This window comes from Protopterus annectens, chromosome 9.part0 (genome assembly GCF_019279795.1).
Source record: "Protopterus annectens isolate FY-2018-M chromosome 9.part0, PAN1.0, whole genome shotgun sequence".
NCBI classification, from domain to species: domain Eukaryota; kingdom Metazoa; phylum Chordata; order Ceratodontiformes; family Protopteridae; genus Protopterus; species Protopterus annectens.
In genome coordinates, this window is record NC_056743.1 from 1,333,332,167 (window position 1) to 1,333,350,622 (window position 18,456).

Here is an 18,456-nt window from a genome sequence, read left to right on the forward strand (position 1 = left end):
TTCGGAACATACTCCAGGTCACAGCCCCCCGGGTGTTCACCAAGTGCATGGCAGTAGTCACAGCTCATTTGCAGCGTCGGGGAATCCCAAGTCTTTCCATACCTGGACGATTGGCTCCTGACGCCACTACAAGGCATCGCCTAATCGCCTAATTCAATCAAGAGATTCCACAATCAAGCTCTGTTCCCAGTTGGGAATCTCGATAAACTGGGAAAAATCCTCTTTTTTGCCCTCTTAGTCTATAACTTTTATAGGAGCAAACATAGACACGGTCGAGATGTCAGCCAGACTGCCTACAGACAGAATACAGAATCTTGTGCAACAAATTTACAGAATACTTCCCCTTCAAAGAGTAAAAGTGAAGGTGGTGTTGCAGCTTCTCGGGACTATGGTGTCAACCATAACCTTGATACCTTTAGCAAGACTACATATGAGAATACTCCAGTGGCTCTTGTCATCCCAGTGATCCTGATTGCAGATTTTTGCAAAAAGGACCTATGTCGGTGGATTCAACCAGGTCATCTTACCACAGGGACTCCCTTTGTACCGCACCAACCCATTGCCACTGTGACCACGGATGCCTCTCAGGGTGGGGGGGACATTATTTTGGCAGGGCTGTCCAAGGCACATGGCAAGAGCAGGAGGCCCATCTGCATGTCAGTGTCCTAGAGATGAGAGCGGTGCTTCTAACGTTGCAAGCACTTCATGACCTTCTCCCTCTAGGGACGATAGCTAGCCAGACAGACAGCATTTTGTTTGTCTGGTTTCTAAACAGACAAGGGGGAACCAGATCATACCCCTTATGTCGAGAGGCCATGCAAGTTTGGGATTGGGCGATTTCTTCCCAACGCTTTCTCATTGTAACGCATATCCCAGGGACTTCCAAAGTAATAGCGGACAAGCTAAGCAGGGCAATTTTGCTACCTCACGAATGTTCCTTGAACCAGAAAATAGCCAGTATGATCTTTCACAAGTGGGGACAATCCTGCTGCGACCTCTTTGCCAGTCCCATCAACTCCAAATGCAGCACCTTTTTCTTTCTCATCCCCCCTTCGGGAGAGTCTCCAAGAGATGCAGTAGTCCACGATTGGCCCCCGGGACTCCTTTGTGCATTTCCTCCTTTTCCACTCATCCTCAAGATCATACAGAAAGCAATGCTGTTGGGAAGCAAGATGATCCTCATCACCCCTTACTGGCCTCGTCAGATTTGGTTCCCTTTTCTCAGGCCTCACCTGTTGGACTGCCCATGGACGCTGGACCCAGTGCCAGACGTCGTGACACACATGTCAGGTTCTCTTCACCCCAGTTTCTACACACTCAAACTGACAGCATGGCTGCTCCAGTTCCATCACTAGTCAGGCTTCATGATTTGTCTCCAGCTGTAACTCATATTACCTCTTATCACAAGCCTTCGACTAGAAAATTGTATAATAGTAAATGGAAGAGATTTTCCATATGGGCACAGAATAGAGAAGTTGATCCATTTACAGCTCCCATTACTATTCTAGAGTTTCTTTCTGAACTCTTTCACCAAGGTTCAGCGGCTGCTACACTCTGAGTTCAACTAGCAGCAATATCTAATTTTCATGTGGGGATTAATGATTCCAGTCTTATGTCTCTCAAACTGTGCAAATCCTTTCTTAAGGGCTCCACAATGTTAAGACCTCCTGTACAAGACCCCATTCCACCTTGAGACCTGAATTTAGTTCTGTCTACACTTCCTCTGCCACCTTTTGAGCCAGCCCATAGTTGTCAGTTGAAGTTTCTGTCTTGGAAGACTCTTTTTCTGGTAGCAATAATCTCAGCCAGGCGAGTTTCTGAATTACAAGCTCTGTCTGTTAAACCTCCATACTTAATTTTTCACAAAGATAGGGTCTCTCTCCGGACCAAACCTTCCGTTATTCCTAAAGTCTGTTCTCAATTTCACTTAAATCAAACAATTGAATTGCCAGTGTTCTTCCCTAATCACTCCAACAAAGCAGAGTATACATTCCACCAATTGGCTGTACACAGGCAACTATGTTTCTATATCCACTGGACCAAAGAATTTAGAAAATCAGAACAGCAGTTTATTTCCTTTGCTGAGGTGAGAATGGGCTTGCCAGTTTACAAGGTTACACTTACGAACTGGATCTCTAGTTGTATTTCCTTTATTTACAGTTCTCAAGGAAAGGCGTTACCCTTTAAAGTTAAAGCGCATTCCACCAGGTCCTTCTCTACTTCTGCTGCTTTCCAAGCCAGGACACCTATTGATAATATATGTGCAGCAGCAACATGGGCTTACCCCCCTCATACCTTCATTTCCCATTATAAATTGGATTCTACTTCCAGGGGTAGAGCATCGTTTGGTTCCACGGTACTCAGGAGTATCTTCCAGTGAGCCACCCATTCAAGATGCTAGGGACGCTGTCCCACATGTAATAAAGGAGGCGAGATAGGACTACATAACATAAAGAAGTTATGTACTCGCCATAATGTTCCATGTATGTAGTCCATCTTTCCGAACATTATTACGAACCCACCAACCAGCCCCCTTCCTGGAGGATCTGGATGCAGTTTTTTCCCTGTCTGTAGTGATTTCTTGCCACAAGGGCGCCTTTTATTACAGTTTATTCTTCTGGACCTTTGTTCCTTTTTTTTTCATGTCTGATTCTGGTAGACTAGTAGCAAACAAGATCTGGGGAATGTGCGCATGCATCATGGGATACCTATTGGCCACGAGCCAATCAGAAGTTTTCAGGCTTTCTAAGCTGCCGAGTCGGAGGCGAGGATCGGCTCCGAACCCACATGTAATGTTTGGCGAGATGGACTACATACATGGAACGTTATGGTGAGTACATAACTTTTTTTCCAATAGAAACGTAAAAGATTTAGCCTTCTTGTAAATAATAATAGGGGAATTACCGATCTTATTCAATAAATGGGAATCACCTGAATATAATCTCCAATTTCTTTTAATAATCTCCGTTACTGCCAAGCTATCTAAAATATAGGTGATAATAAAAGCAGCCTTATCAAAACTGTCCTTCCTATTACTTAAACCCCAATTTTCCTTTGCTGACTGTTCATTGCCATTAAGAATGGGAGCATATATACCGAAAGATCTTAGTAATGACTTCAGTTTTAATTTCATGCAAAAAGGTCTCCAGATAACTCCTAGTAATAAACATGTTAAGCACCTTATCACACTCGGAAATAAAAGTATTGTAGTCTGTTATCATTCTTGCCAGCCTAACTAGCTGGCCCTTAACAACAGAATTCTTTTGATGTTGTGGGTGCCAGTTAGAGTAATGTAAATAGCAATTAGAAAAGGTTGGCTTGAGAGATGTTAGACACCAGACATGCATTTGCTTTGAACTTACTAGTTAAAACATCTAAAAATGCAATAGCATCAAAATGATATGACCATGAAAAAGATAAAAACTCTATAGTATTGTTAATATAAATCAAAAAATCTTGTTGTAACCTCTCTAGTGTCATTCCACAAAATAAAAATGTCATCCAAAAATCTTGTATATAAACTCCAGCTATTCATATAATCACTATTAAATGTAAAACCCACTCTGCCCCATGGCCACCTCTGTGGTTTGCTTAAAAATATTGTCCTTCAAAATATAAAAAATAGTTTTTTAATACTATTTCCATCAGGGTGACCATAGGTTTTACCTCATCGGTGCTCATTCCATTACACTGTTGCTCAAACCATAGCAACCCAAAATCATGGGGAATGACTGAACTATAAATTATGCACATCTGTCTTGACCAAAATGGAGTTAGGACAAAGCATTGTATTATTCGGTAATTCCAAAAATGCCAAGAATCTTTACAAATCTGTTCCACTTTGGAAATATAACTTTAACTTTATATCCAAAAATTTTGCAGTAAAGAATGTTTTAGAAACGTTAGTATCTACAATGGGTCTAAGTGGGGGCTGGTGGATGTTTTTGTGCAGTTTTGGTATTCCAGAAATGCTAGCCACAGTTGGTTTGTCATTAAGCATAAAATCATAGTCGCCTAGTAATAAGCCCCTCCAGCAGTAAATCATACAATAATAGATCAGTTTTGGAGTACGCTATGATTTCATTTTTTTATATAATTTCATATGTATACTCCAACAACATAAGATTCATAGCACTGGAATAATCAATTTGGTTCATTACCACCAGCCCCCCGCCCTTATCGGGTTTCATAACCCTTAAAGTTGCATCACCCATAATGTCTTCCAACAATTTATAATCCATTCTTGACATATTAGTATAATCAGTTTTATATTTATTCATACTAACTTCCCGAATGTCCATTTCACAAATTCTGTTAAATAAATGCAGTTTGTTCTTTATCGGAGGGTTAAACACACTAGGCCTGCACCACAAGCTCCTATTTGATTATCAAACCACAACTTTAAATTCAACTTCCTGGTAAATAGTTTTAAGTCAGTCAGTGTTTCCATAATGTCAGTTCTTCTGGCTTTCACACAAGTGAGACCTATGGCCAAAAGCTACATGGGCTGTGGAAAGCTCCTTTCATAATTGGGAAACAAAAGATTGTCACAGATGGATTTGGTCATAGAGTCCAATTCAGCCAACAAGCATTCTAATTCCACTGTGTTGTGTTTAACAACCAGCCATAAAGTGTCTAAACCAGTCTGAGTAGATTGTGTAGCTCTGGTAGTAATTCTGGATTCTCTGCTGCTCCATTTGGATACCTCCACATTGTTAAACCTTTTGGGGATACACTTTGCCTCAATGTTTTTCATTAAGTACGCATTTTCCAACTGAATTTTTTTAAGTTTATAAAATTATTTTTCAAAACTTGTTAACTACTCAACCAAGGAAGGGGCAGGTCCATTCTTTGTAAACCCAAGGTTATGAGCCCCATTAAAATTAAATCCATTAGTCTTCCATTTGGAAAACTGGAAAGTGTTTAGTGCAACAGTCTCTTGATTAAAGGGTCTATTACCAGTTCTTTGAGTTAGAGGCAACCCCAGGTTAGAGTCTAGACTGTTATTCTTACCCTGGGTGTTATCCACTTGTGTTGAATGTCCACAACAATGGAGTTGTTCTCATTTGTTGGGTAAGCAAGGTTAAATCCCCCATAGTGACTGGATTCTCCATACCAAGGCTTGTGCCTAGGCGATTGACTGATCCAAAAAGACAACAGAAACCACAAACTGTTAACCAACGACCACAAACTATATTAATCAACACAGTCTGATTGGAGAACACAGCTGAGACTGCCAAAGTAATAAAGAATTTTATTAAAATTCAGTAAGTTAAGAGCATTCGTTCTCAAATTAGAACTTCATCAGAACTAATGATTGCATTCAATCTCACCTATTTAACTACACAACCAACCACCAGCCCAAGGCTTTCATCCAGAAACATGCCCTTAATTCATTAACCATAATTGCAAACCATAAAACGCTTCTTTACCAACCAAAAAATGTCACCGATTATATTTCATAATGCTTCAATTTTAAAATGCGGACCAAAGAACAACTCTCATTTAGACTATGTGGAGCTATTGCATTTAATCATATTTGCCATTTCAGCTATTTAAGGACCCAACATTCGTCCATTGTTTGTCCTTTGGAATCCATTTTAATATGGTTTGTAACCATAAACCCAAAGTTATGAGAGGGGTAGGTTAATATGTTTAAATAATGCACTGGTGGGCTTTATCTTTTTCATATCCAGAAGATGTTCATAGATTCTGTTCCTCAGTCTTCTTGAGGTTTTTCCAGTAAGCTGGACACTGTACATACGGAGCTAAGTAAACCACATTTTGTGACATACAAAAAAAATGTCCTTTAATCTTGTATTGTTCCCCATTAACACAAAAAATGTCCCCTTCAGTGATAACTACATTGGGTACAGGCACCACATTAAGGAGCTGGATGTGCAAATTAGATTACATGCCATAGCTCCATCTGGTTTAAATGAGAGTTGTTTTTTGGTCCCTGTTTTAAAGTTGAAGCATTATGAAATATAATCAGTGACATTTTTGGTTGATAAAGAAGCTTTTTGTGGTTTGCAATTAAGGTTAATGAATTAAGGGCATGTGACTGGATAAAAGCCATGGATTGGTGGTTGTGTATTTAAATAGGTGAGGTTAAATGTATTCATTAGTTCTGACTAAGTTCTAATTTGAGAACGAAAGTGCTTAACTAATACAATCGATGAGAAGATGGTAGCCACATACTCTGGAGGCTGTGGAGAGTCAGCGATTACATCATCCAGTGATGGTGCAGGGCTGCCACAGTATAACCATTGCCAGATTCCACTGGGTCGGCTTGAAGTGCTGGGGCTGGAATCCAGTCCATGGTAGAGAAGGGGTAGAACTATAAGAAAGTGCAGGTATAAATTGAGGAGGCATTCCGTGTGTTGAGCACTGTAAGTGATACCACCCATAATCAACTGTGACAGACCATGTACCAGTAAGTGACATTGATGCCAACTCACCAAGTGTGTACTCTGTTGGATGGATTGTGCCTGACAGGCTTGCATCTAGACCCTTACGTGGATGCAGAGAATGGCCAGATGTCAGTTGCAGTGTCTCTCATCGGTACACCTTTTGAGATAGTATTTGCCACCAATGATTTCTGCAGCACTGTTATCTCCCTATGCCCGTTCTCTAGGTCACCATGTAGTTGGTGCATGCCCCCACACAAGCCAAGAAGCACACACACCATCTCCACAATGCTGTAACAGACAGCTGTGCCTTTATCAGTGAGATGCACATCTAGTTTCTGATTCCAAGTGTCTCACTCCTGTATGAGACAGTCATGGTGTTGTGGTGAGCCAACATGTGCAGGGTCTGTCCCCTGTGGTGCATATTCACCCTCAGAGGTGGTGCACATGTCCTATGCTGTGTAGGCTAGGGGCACTGATGGAACCCATGTAGAGCTGTCAGATATATAGGATGTCATACCCTGTTGAGGCGGTATGCTCTGTCACTACTTCTGCAGGCGGTCTCTGTGCTGGTGGATATAGGTGACTCCTCCTCTATAATGCTGCAGACACTGGCACTATGTAATCAGACTTTCCCAGTTGTATGTTACCATCAGCAACAGCTACAGGTGCCATACTGATGTCAGCCCTTTTGCACCGGACCGTTCACCAATGGAACTTGTGAATGCATTAAAACACAACATCACTGTCAGATCATGCATATATGGCTTCATAATCCCCACCCCATTCAATGCCGAATGATACAGATGGAAATTGCTATACAGTACATTGGAAAGTATACCTTGTTGTGTAAGATGCTGAAAACCAGAGGTACCTGAAAGGACAGATACATAGGTGGGCCTTGGTCATATCCTTTTTTCAGTCATACAGTTGTATGATTATAGTTTACTAATAATGGACATTTAATAATTTGGGTCTTCCCCTGCTGACACTTGGATGGTTAATACAAGACCTGCTGCTACACGCAAACTCCAGGTAAGAGGGGCCGATGAGTGACACCAAAAAACTAGACATTTGACATTCTGTTTTAGTGGTCCACCCACTGTGGGGGCCTTTCTGCTATGATGTCCCACGCACTTTCCTTTTCACAAGGTATGTCAGTAATCCTCTTTTGCACATGTTGTAGGGAACTATTGTCACTCGCAGCATTCACAGTAGTTACCTAGATCACTGGTTGGACTTCCTTTATGCAGAGGAGTGAATGTAGCCGTATTGCATTCCTTGGGAACAAAACCGGACTTCAGGCTCCAGTTGAAAAGTGAAGTGGACCAGAGAAGTCATGTATCATGCTATTTAGTAAGCATCCCAGGATTTTGTTGGGGCACTTCAGTGCAGTGATTTTTGGCCTTGGAAAGTACATTGATGACCTGTTCCCTAGTAATGGTTAGGGGAATTGTGGTATGTGGTATTTATAAGTATGTGGCATTTGTAGGGCTTTCATCATCTGTGGCTTGCCAGTCAATATTCATGTCTTCTAATATTATGGTTTATTGAGAGATGTTAATAGAAATCCAGGAGAGAAACTTTTTAACATTGTTTGTTATTACCAGGGAGTATACAGACATCTGTGTGCTTAGGTTCTTGTGGATGTTAATTTTGAGATATGAAAAAATGTAGAAACAGGCAACCTTATGTCCAGATAGTCAATACTAACCACAGGAAACAAAATCCAAGTTTCTTCTTTATTCCTCAGAAGAAGACAAATAAAACAGCTAAACTAGTCTGTTCAAATACTCACTTAACAGGAAGTGACAAATAGTTGCATATCCTGCACAGATTTATCTTAATTAAAGTTTAAATTAAAAAACTTTTACGTTAAAGAAGAAACTTGGATTTTGTTTCCTGTGGTTAGTATTGACTATCTGGACATAAGGTTGCCTGTTTCTACATTTTTTCATAAGTTTGTTTGCTAATTTTGAGATATGAGTATTTCACTTATGTCACGGAGGAGGGTTTAGTGGGTGTAAGGAGACAGTCAAGTTATTTTTATAGATGATGTCTAGCCTTAGAATGTTGTAGCCAGGTGGTAAAATGTATATCTTGTGTGAACCAGAATTCAATGATGCCTAGTATGTCTGGATTGTGATATGCTATCCAGGGATATAATTGTGATAATTTATTATGAATATTTTTGAGTTTAATTGAATAGAGGTGAAGGGCCAGATAGCTGTTTTAGCAGATGTTGTAGAGGAGAGTTATTTTAGAGTTTAGTTGAGCTGCTTGTATTTAGAATAGTTGTTTCAGCTGGATTAAGGTGGATATCATCACAAGACTGTATGTATAGTAAAAAGAAGGTGAGAGAGTAAGGTTGCTTGACTTTCATCTTGGGTTTGATGCCTATTTTGTGCAAGAAGGAGTTGCAGTGTAGATATTTATTAACAAGGCCGATATTTGATGTGTTGCAAAGGGAAGTTGCTGTAGTGAAGTTGTAGTGGGTGTTAACTGGGAATGAGGGAGCCATGTGGTGTCTCCTGAGATAGCTGTTTGGTAGGGATCTTAGTAGGATACATGTTGGACTAAGTATATGAGAGCAAGAAGCAGTCTCATGGTGATGAATCCCTTGTAATGTTCGTTTGGGCCAGGGAGTCAGATGGCATGCTGCTACCTGGTCTCCCCCTTTCCCCAGCCATGTATGCTCCCTTCCTGTTAAGCCATGCATTCTACCCCATGCATTGTCCAATCCTGTTTGTCACATGTTTCCCCATCCTAATGTGTGCATTTCCACCTCCTGTTTTGTGCTGTTCTGTAACTGTCCTTACACACTATCCTAACCATCCCCCCTTTTCTTCCCTGCATTTCTTTTTTTGGTTTACCCTCTGTCCTTATGTATAAAAAAAAAAAAAAAACAAACCCTGTCCCTAGAAGAACTCCCTCCTCTTCATGCTTACTCCTATTTGTGGCCTTTTTGTGTGATCATTTGTGTGCTGTTCCCCTTTTTCATGCTTTCCTATACAACCCTCTTTTCCTTTTTGTGAATTTGCCAGGCTTTCGACGTATATGTACACCACAGCACTGCTGCAGCAAATATTGCATGGCTATATAGCTTTCTGTGGTGCTTAGTGCTGCCATGTCAAGGGACACTTTCACATGTACAGCATTACTAATGCCAATACTGCTTTATTTTTGACTTATAACTGTCTGTGAGTTCATGTTTCCTGTTTTTGTGGTATTAGTGTGGCACATTTTCATTCTGTGGATAGAAGCTTGCTTCTCCAGATGTGCGTTTCACTGCATGGATGAGCTACTTGCATTTTCAAAGTTTCACTGCATGGATGTGCGTACTGAACATAGTTGTTGTGCTGCTCATTTACCTAAGTTGCAGCACAAGCTAGTTGTACATGAGCAATGTATGTCTCAGTTTGCTATTCAGTGTTTTCCCTGTGTTGCCACAGAGTGCCACTTACAGAACAAGGCTTGGGTGGATATGTAGTGTCAGTGCTGTCCCATGCATTACTTGGTGTTTATCTTGTGGTTTCTGTTGTGTTATGTCTTTTTTTTTCATATTAATTAATGCAATTGGGTTGATTACTGCTTTGTTAGGATTATTTCTTTGTGGTCCTGTTTTTAACATTTAACCTGGGTCCATTATTTTACTTCACACTGTCATGTTCCAAGAGGCTTTGAATTCTGAGCTATTATTCCTAGGTGTTTGGTACATTGGGTGGCACAGTCTTCAGTTTAATTTTGAGTTTCTGCATCACTGCACTGCATGCTTTTCACTCAAATTATATATTTATTGTATGGGAGCCTTGATTTGGGAGGCCATTTGGCTGGGGTATCTGTGCTGTACATCCAAACCCTGGATGACAAGCTAAATATATCGGCATCTGTAGTTCACGTGCCTACAGATAATTAAGAACTAAAGGCTGCTGCCATAAAACATACCGAGAAAATTGAAATCATAATTGTAGATTGCATTTTTAGAATCAGACGCAGTCTTACAGGCTGCACAGATTCAGATACCCAAAGGCAGATAACCAAGCTGTATCTAAAGTCCTGCTACCAGGCTGAATGACATTTGGACCCAGCAAATGTGGAATAACTTGTCCCTTTTTGACCTTGGAGAAAGTTCCAAAAGTTAATAGAAACTGTGTAACTTCAGACTGAACCTAAAACTGCATTGCTCCTACCTAGAGGAACTACTATTGAATGGGATTATTATTCCTCCCCAAGATGCAGCTTACACCTAATAAGTAGCCTGAGAAATTTGTCACCTAGAAGTTGGACTTGGCCATAGTTAGAAAATGTGAAAAATTCCAGCTACGTGGATCAAATTTGCATCTTTTTCAGGACTTCAAAGCCAATCTGTCTGCTGGGCGAGGAGACTTTGCTATCATTCACAGTTTGTTTTTAGAGTGGTATTTCTACTATTCTGCATCAAAATTATATTTTTCTTGAGCCTAAAGATGCCATGCAGTTTTTGCAAAAAAAAAAAAAAAAAAAAATGTCCTGCTGGATCTATTTCCTAACCTTATTTCATCATAGGTTGTCAGAGCCATACAGGTTCTGTCCTGCCCAGTCATTAGAAAAAAGAATCAGGATGCCCACAGATGAGGAAAATTCACAGCTCTGCCTAGTGATGGTACAAACTTGACTTGGACTTTCTCTGCACAGCTGTCACCCACTATAGGAGACCTCAGTCTTGTAGCACCCACAAAGTTGTCTCCTGGTAGTTCTGTGTGGATGCCAGTGACAAGTTTGAGATGCCAACCTCTGGGATGGGGGTTATATGAGGTGAATACTGGTGAGTTAGCCAAGCCTGAGGGAGGGAACAACTAGTCTGGTCAGCCTACTGCCAAACCTACATACCTAGTGCTTACAGGATACAAGGAGACAAGCAGAGAGAACAAACCCAAGAAAAGGTAAGTGTGGCCTGTCCAAAGCATGATCTGCAATACTGCAAGAGGCCTCCTAGCATATGCATTTGCCTGCAGAGGCATACTGTAGCACAGTCCTGTTAGGGTGCTATATTTGCTGAGTTCCTAACTTTGGAACTGTTTGTTGACAGTTTAATATTACACCGTTTTACTGTTATCCTTTATCCTACACTGCCTCTATCTGGCAGTAGATTCTGTTTTTTTTCTGTGCTTTTGAAGAGTGCCAAGTTATCAGTTAAGCATTTAAGTTATGGTCATGGTGACAAGTTGTCTTACTCAGTGTAAGAGGATGAGGTTCAGAGGTTAAATACAACAGCTCAAAGTGCTTTTTAGGACTCAAAAGCTGAGCTGGCCACAGCTGTTGTTTGCATTTTATAATGTAACTAATATGTTCTATGAAAGAGACTGATAGAACAGTGCTAGGTTGCATAAAACTATAGAAAGTGAACAAACAGAAATCACTAGTCCATCACAAAGTAGAATGGAGCAAGCAAATGTTTATATGAACACACCAAAATTGTATTGTAATCCAAGGTTAAAATTGTAGAACATCCAAATGTATAAGCGCTTTCGTCTCCTTTGTAAATAAGTTGAAGAGACTTCATCAGATACAATTAGTTACTTTCATCACCTGAATTTAAAAGAAGAAATTCATCACATCCTAGAGCAGTCAACACACCTTCATTTAAAGCCATAGTATACTTAAAATTGCCATTACTTCCACAACACCGTAAAAGTTAAAACCATTAAAAATACTTTTAAAATACTTCATGAATTTTAAAATCAGCACCTATCTACAATTATATTAATAACTTAACATTTAAATTTAAATAAATAAATCCATGTGGTAATAAATATAAATAAATACCTAAAATATTGGAGAACATATACAAGTATAAATAAATACTCATTCAAACAGTGTATATATGAATAAGTTTATTACACTAAGAAAGTTACAAAGTGTATTTTAACGTCTATTTAGGGCTTTAATTTCCAAGAGACTACTAATAGACAAATTATCATTAAGCCCTGGCCAATACATGGCATTCAGTTTGATCTGCCATCCTATTTCCATTTTGTCAAGCTGGTAAGACCATGCTCCACCTCTTGCACTAATCATTACAGTGTCTAATATAATGAATTTAAAAGCATGGTCTGGGTAAGCTATAATATGTTTTGCTAAGGCGTTCCCTTCCCATAGATCACGTATGTTTCTGAGTTGTTCCCCTATTCTGTTTTTAAATTTGCGCTCAGTCTTGCCTACGTAAAAACATGGGCACAAATTACAAACAGCGCAATATACAACCCTCTCAGTTGTACATCAAAATCTACCTCTCAGCCAAATTCTAACTCCATTTATTGGGACACTGTTATTAATTTCCATAATGTTCAGGCAGAACTTGCATCTCCCACATTTATGCATGTGTCCTTGAAGATGCTCTTCCTGCCGTCTTTCAAACATATTTTTAAGACACTGTCCTTTCTTATATTCATAAATAGGAGCGTCCCCCAAAATGTCTCTCGTTTCTTTGTCACAATTTCCCAATTTTTTATTAAAATGTTCTTAATATATGTGCTGCATTATTGAAAGTAGTCAAAAAACTATTTTCATAAATCTTTTCATTAACTGGTGTTGTGGCCATGGTTATTTAAGTGTTGGCTTAATTCCTATTGTCATCTCTACTATTAATTATTTGATTTATGTTACTTATCTGGTGTTCAACATTTTGGCTCCTGTCTTCTAGAATGGGAGTAAAGTGCCCAGATTGTCTTTTGTCATGAACTTCTAGCATAATCTTATCAATTAGACTGATAGGATAACCTCTTCTAAGGAACATACATTTCAGCAAGTTGCATTCCTCTACATAGTCATCCCAAAGAGTCGTCATCCGGGCTGCATGGACAAATTGCCCTTTCAGTACAGCTCGCTTTTGTTTAAATGGGTGACAACTGCTGAAATGTAAAAAAACGATTAGAGTAGGTTTCTTTTCAAAATATTCTAGCTAGAAATCTATTCTCAGTTTCATCTTTTAGTAAGTGAACATCTAAGTATGCTATATGTGTATCACTGACAGTATGTGTAAACCTCAAAAAACTGGTTGTTTCATTGATAAATGCAAGAAAGTTATCCAAGACATCTCTGGGCCCTTCCCATAATATAAACAAGTCATCCAGGTAACGCATATATGTTTTACAATATTGAAAATAGTTGGAAGTTTTAAGGTGTTGTTTCTCCCACAGCAGCATGACAGTATTTGCATATAGGCCCCCACATGCGGAGCCCATTGCTACTCCTTCCTTTTGAAGGAAATATTGTCCTTCACAGAAAATAAAATTATTCCATAAAATAATGTCTGACATCTGTTCAAATAGGTTAATTTTGTCCTGTCTTAACCCTAAGTGTAAAAATTTGCAAAACCATTGTAATCCAATGTCATGTGGTATTATACTATACAAATTAACCACATCTGTAGTCACTAACAGAGATGGTCCTTTTTGTATCCAATACTATTGATTTTTCTTAAATCCCAAGAATCCATACATACACTAGTTTCATTCCATACATGTTTACTTAACTCTTTCTCAAGATATTTTGCTAAGGGGTATGTTATAGAGCCCCTTGCGTCAACAGTTGGTCTCATTGGTGGTTGATGCATGTCCTTATGGATTTTTGGAACTCCAAAGATACTAGGAGTAATAGGGTATTATATAGAAAGATAGTGTAATTCTGTGATGGATATTAGGCTATCAATAAACATGTCCTGAATGAAGCTCTTGATTCTCCTGTAAGCCCCGTTCATTTCATTCAAGGAACTCTGTGTATGTATCTGAATTTAAGATTTCAAACATTTTATTGTATTGGCCAGGGCTTAATGATAATTTGTCTATTAGTAGTCTCTTGAAAATTAAAGCCCAGAATAGACATTAAAATACACTTTGTAACTTTCTTAGTGTAACAAACTTATTCATATATACATTGTTTGAATGAGTATTTATACTTACATATGTTCTCCAATATTTTAGGTATTTTAGGTATTTATTTATATTTACTACCACATGGATTTATTTATTTAAATGTTAAGTTGTTAACAACTTGTTTTAACAACTTTCACTGTGTTGTGGAAGTAATGGCAATTTTAAGTATACTATGGCTTTAAATGAAAGTGTGTTGACTGCTCTAGGATGTGATGTAATTTGAACTTTTAAATTCAGGTGATGAAAGTAACTAATTGTATCTGATGAAGTCTCTTCAACTTATTTAAAAAGGAGACGAAAGTGCTTATACAGTTGGATATTCTACAATTTTAACCTTGGATTGCAATAACATTTTGGTGTGTTTATATAAACATTTGCCTGGTAGATTCTACTTTGTGATAAACTATAGAAAGTGTAATTAACCTCTTGGGCTGTCTTGCAGTTTCTAGTTTTGTGCCAAATTCAGGGAAGTGTGTAGTTGCCTTTGTAAGTAACAGCTAGGCTGGATGGTGTTGGAAGATCAGAAGGTGACTGGTAATTGAATTCCTGTTCCATTATTGACACTGCACTGTAACATTAGAGGATGTTGTACTCTAGTCCTGTCTACCTGAGTAGGTGGTGGCTCAGGTGGATGTAAAAGGTAGAGGTTGATTTATTGTAAATCAATTTTCAGTTACACTACATTTAAACATGTATACTTCTGTATACATTCTTTTATTCATAATTATTTTATTTCTGCACTATCCACCCTTCTGTCACAATCATTTTCTTGTTTGTGTTATCACCTCATTATTCCTTCTTTATTATATAACGATTTGGCACACCTTATTTTCTGCAAGAACAGGGATGTTTGAAACACCTTGACCCCAGTCAACTTCAGTTGACTGCCTGGATGACAGGTTCTTCATTTCTTTTAGGCACATGTGTACTGAGGACTTGTAGCAAGTACTAATGGAGGCAAGAAAGACTGCTACTTGAAAATTGTGTTAGTAAATGGAAAAGGTTTTCTAACTTGTACCAACTAAAGCAGCACCCGTTCAGGGTTAGTTGTTCTCTGGTTTTACAATATTTGTGCGAGTTATTTTCCTATGGCATTTCTTACTCCTCCCTCAAGGTTCATTTATTTGCCATTTTTGCATATCTGCCTATGGGTCCTCCTCTTGCAGTGCATTCTCATGTCAAAATATTTTTGAAAGGTGTTCTGCATAAGTGGCTGTGATGTCCCCACTCTGGGCCAGTAATCAAGGAGCCTGAATCCTCACCACTGGTGAGGGACAGTCACTTGGAACAAAAGTGGATACAACCAGTATTTCCAGATGGAGCTCCCTGCATCAAGCATGATTTCCCTTAAGAGCACACAGGGAACACTCAGTCTGGGTCTGGATTTCTCTGTCTCCCTCCAGGTCCCCCATAAGACACCAGTGGCTCAGATGTAGAGGTGAGTCATAAGCTGAGTGTCCAAGCCAAGTCCTCCAGCACTCTCTCAGTGAAACCAATGCAATTATATCCCTGCTCCAACAGTGAAACCAATGCATTGTATCCCTGCTCCAAGCAGCTGGCGCATGCACTCTGAGATTTGATTTACACACACACACACACACACACACACGCAAACCTGGGAAAGGCTGGCACAGATTTGCTAGCTATGCCCCCTCTTCACAGACTATAAGGTAGTTACTCCACAGCCAGCTACGTTATGGCTCTTACAAGGGTACCCAATTATACTAAGTGAAATCAATACAAGTACAAATGTTAGTTTGACAAACAGCAAGGCTTTCTGAAGCGACCAGAGTTGTCACCAAATATATATATATATATATAAGTAGTCTCCAATTAAAATATTCTCTAAAAGACCATGCACAATGAAAAGTCTTAATGCATTTAATAATAAATAAGACACGAATGTGAAAATAAATATCTGTTGACAGTAAACACCAAAAATTCAATCACAGGAAGTATTAAAAATAACACAGGTAGACAGGTTCACATAGTTAGAGAAAATCAGTACTTCACATAGGTGCAGAAGAACAATACTTTGGAAAGGGGTGGATTCTAGAAGTCTTATAGAAACTGCAAGCTGGTCCTCTATATACATTTACAAAACACTATAAGCTTGATTCCTTCTCTAGGTCTAGATCAGGCTTTGCTAGTACCATTCTGTAGGGGCTCCTGGACAATTCTTCCACCTTCCAAATGTAGTAAACAGGAGTAATCAACCCATATAGTTACTGCTACTGAAGCAGTGATCAGTGTGATGAACATAGTGCAGTTGTGTAAGTAAACTTGCTATAACAGTAGATGTTCGAATGATCACTGCTTGCAGTTAGCCAATCCCTCTATCCATCCTCTCTGTTTTTTGGCATGTTGTTTATGCCAAGGTATGGACGTTAATGTTTTATTCCTAGCATTGTCTTTTCAGGGCTTATTCTCCCTGACTCTGTTGGCATGAAAACGATGAAGGGCTTGGTGCCCAAGCCTGTCTTTATATTCCACTCTGAGCTTCCAGACAGTTTGGGCATGTAGTGGGTGCCTTGAAGCTTTGGAAGCTGGGCAGCTGTTATGTCTTATGCAGGATGTAACCCATTTAGCTAAGGCTGCTGCAGCAGTGATCATTCAAATATTTGCTATTCTGGTAAGTTTACTTACACAACTGTATTGTCTTAACTTTTCATAAACAAACCAGTTCTTGTTTTTGGGAGAGTGATATATTCTGTAGGTCACTAATAATTTGAACTAATCTCTCCTCCAAAAAAGTTAAATTTCCATCTGATTCCTCTTGCTTTAGTGTAAAGAACGTGATGTTTTCCTTGTGAAAGAGCACCCTGACCCAGGAAGCAAAGATGCAGAAGAGGAATACCCAAAGTTTGGCTTACTTGACCAGGTATGTAGTATATGTTCCTCTGAATGGTAAATGAAACACAGTCAAATACAATTTTGAGAGATTTCTTAACAAATGTCTTTTTAGGCATTTAGGAGCTCAGTATACTGCAAGGCATTGTATTTATATGCAGTTAAGATTATACTGTGCGTTGTTTTTTTATGGCACCCAGTGCCATGTAAATACACATGAATGTATAAGATGTTCGTGTTACACTGCTGCAGTCATTACACTTGGGTATCCTGCCGTCAGGCAGTTCCCCAGTGGCCTGAATTCCAAAGTCTTGGTCTGGCGTCAGTTGCTGTCACCTCCTCCCTGATGTCAGTGCTACAGGGGTATATAAGATGCAGCCGACGCCATTTTCTTCCGTCTTTCTTGCCGTGTGGTGCCCGAAGCAAAAGCAGTTCGCAAGTGCTGGTTGGCCGACTCCTGAGATTTTCATTCCGAATCCAGAACCGAAGTCTTCTACAAAGCTAAGTACCCCATTGGGGAAACTTTTTCTTACCTCAGACCGACGTCGGTAAAAGTTAATAACTGTATTTCTTGTGGGAAGCAAATACCTCAAGGATTTCCATTCTTATTGTATCCCATGCCTAGGCCCAGGCCACGATGTCACTGGTTGTCGGTTTTGTGCTAGGTTTAACAAGCGCACTATTAAACGTTGGTTTGATTTTGCCTGACATTATTTTGGCAGAAAATTCAATTACACCATGCCGTTGGAACTTCCGACTACCGGAATACATAAAAAGCACAAAGACAAGGATAGGCATCCGAGGCCCAAAACTGACTAAGAAGTCTCTTCTAGGCCAGTCGCTGGTTCTCTGGTTTTCAGCGAGGTGCCTTCGCAGCCCCTGATGACCGCTTCTGTAGAACCACAGGCCGCCACTGACTCCCACGTGGAGTTGGCTGGGCCTTCGGATGCACAAGACTTTCAGCCTACAGAAACTAACCCTTCAGAGGGATCGCAGTAGCTGAACAACCCGCAGCTTCAGAGGGTGTTTTCAGACCTACTCAGTTAAGCATTAAACCTTCTTCTAAGTCTAAACTTCCTTTAAAAACAAAGAAACAAATACAGCATTCTCCAGGACAGGCCTCCATGCCTAAGAAACAAATGCTCAAAATGGCCGAAGACCTAATCACTCTGATCAGGGGGTCCCATCCCCCTCCTGATAAAAGGCCTAGACAGGATGCAGACTATGACTCATCCGACCAGGTGCCCATCTCTTCAGATTCATCCTCAGACCTAGGATATTCC

At 39.7% G+C, this 18,456-nt stretch overlaps 1 protein-coding gene across 1 annotated transcript in view; it reads left to right on the plus strand.

Moving 5' to 3' along the window:
- The window catches only part of ASH2L (ASH2 like, histone lysine methyltransferase complex subunit), a 658,852-nt gene that overhangs the window by 193,604 nt on the left and 446,792 nt on the right, over window positions 1-18,456 (plus strand). Inside the window, exon 6 of the mRNA XM_044082241.1 lies at window positions 17,109-17,204. Coding sequence (XP_043938176.1) covers window positions 17,109-17,204 — 96 coding nt within the window. The remainder of the gene's footprint in view (window positions 1-17,108; window positions 17,205-18,456) is intronic.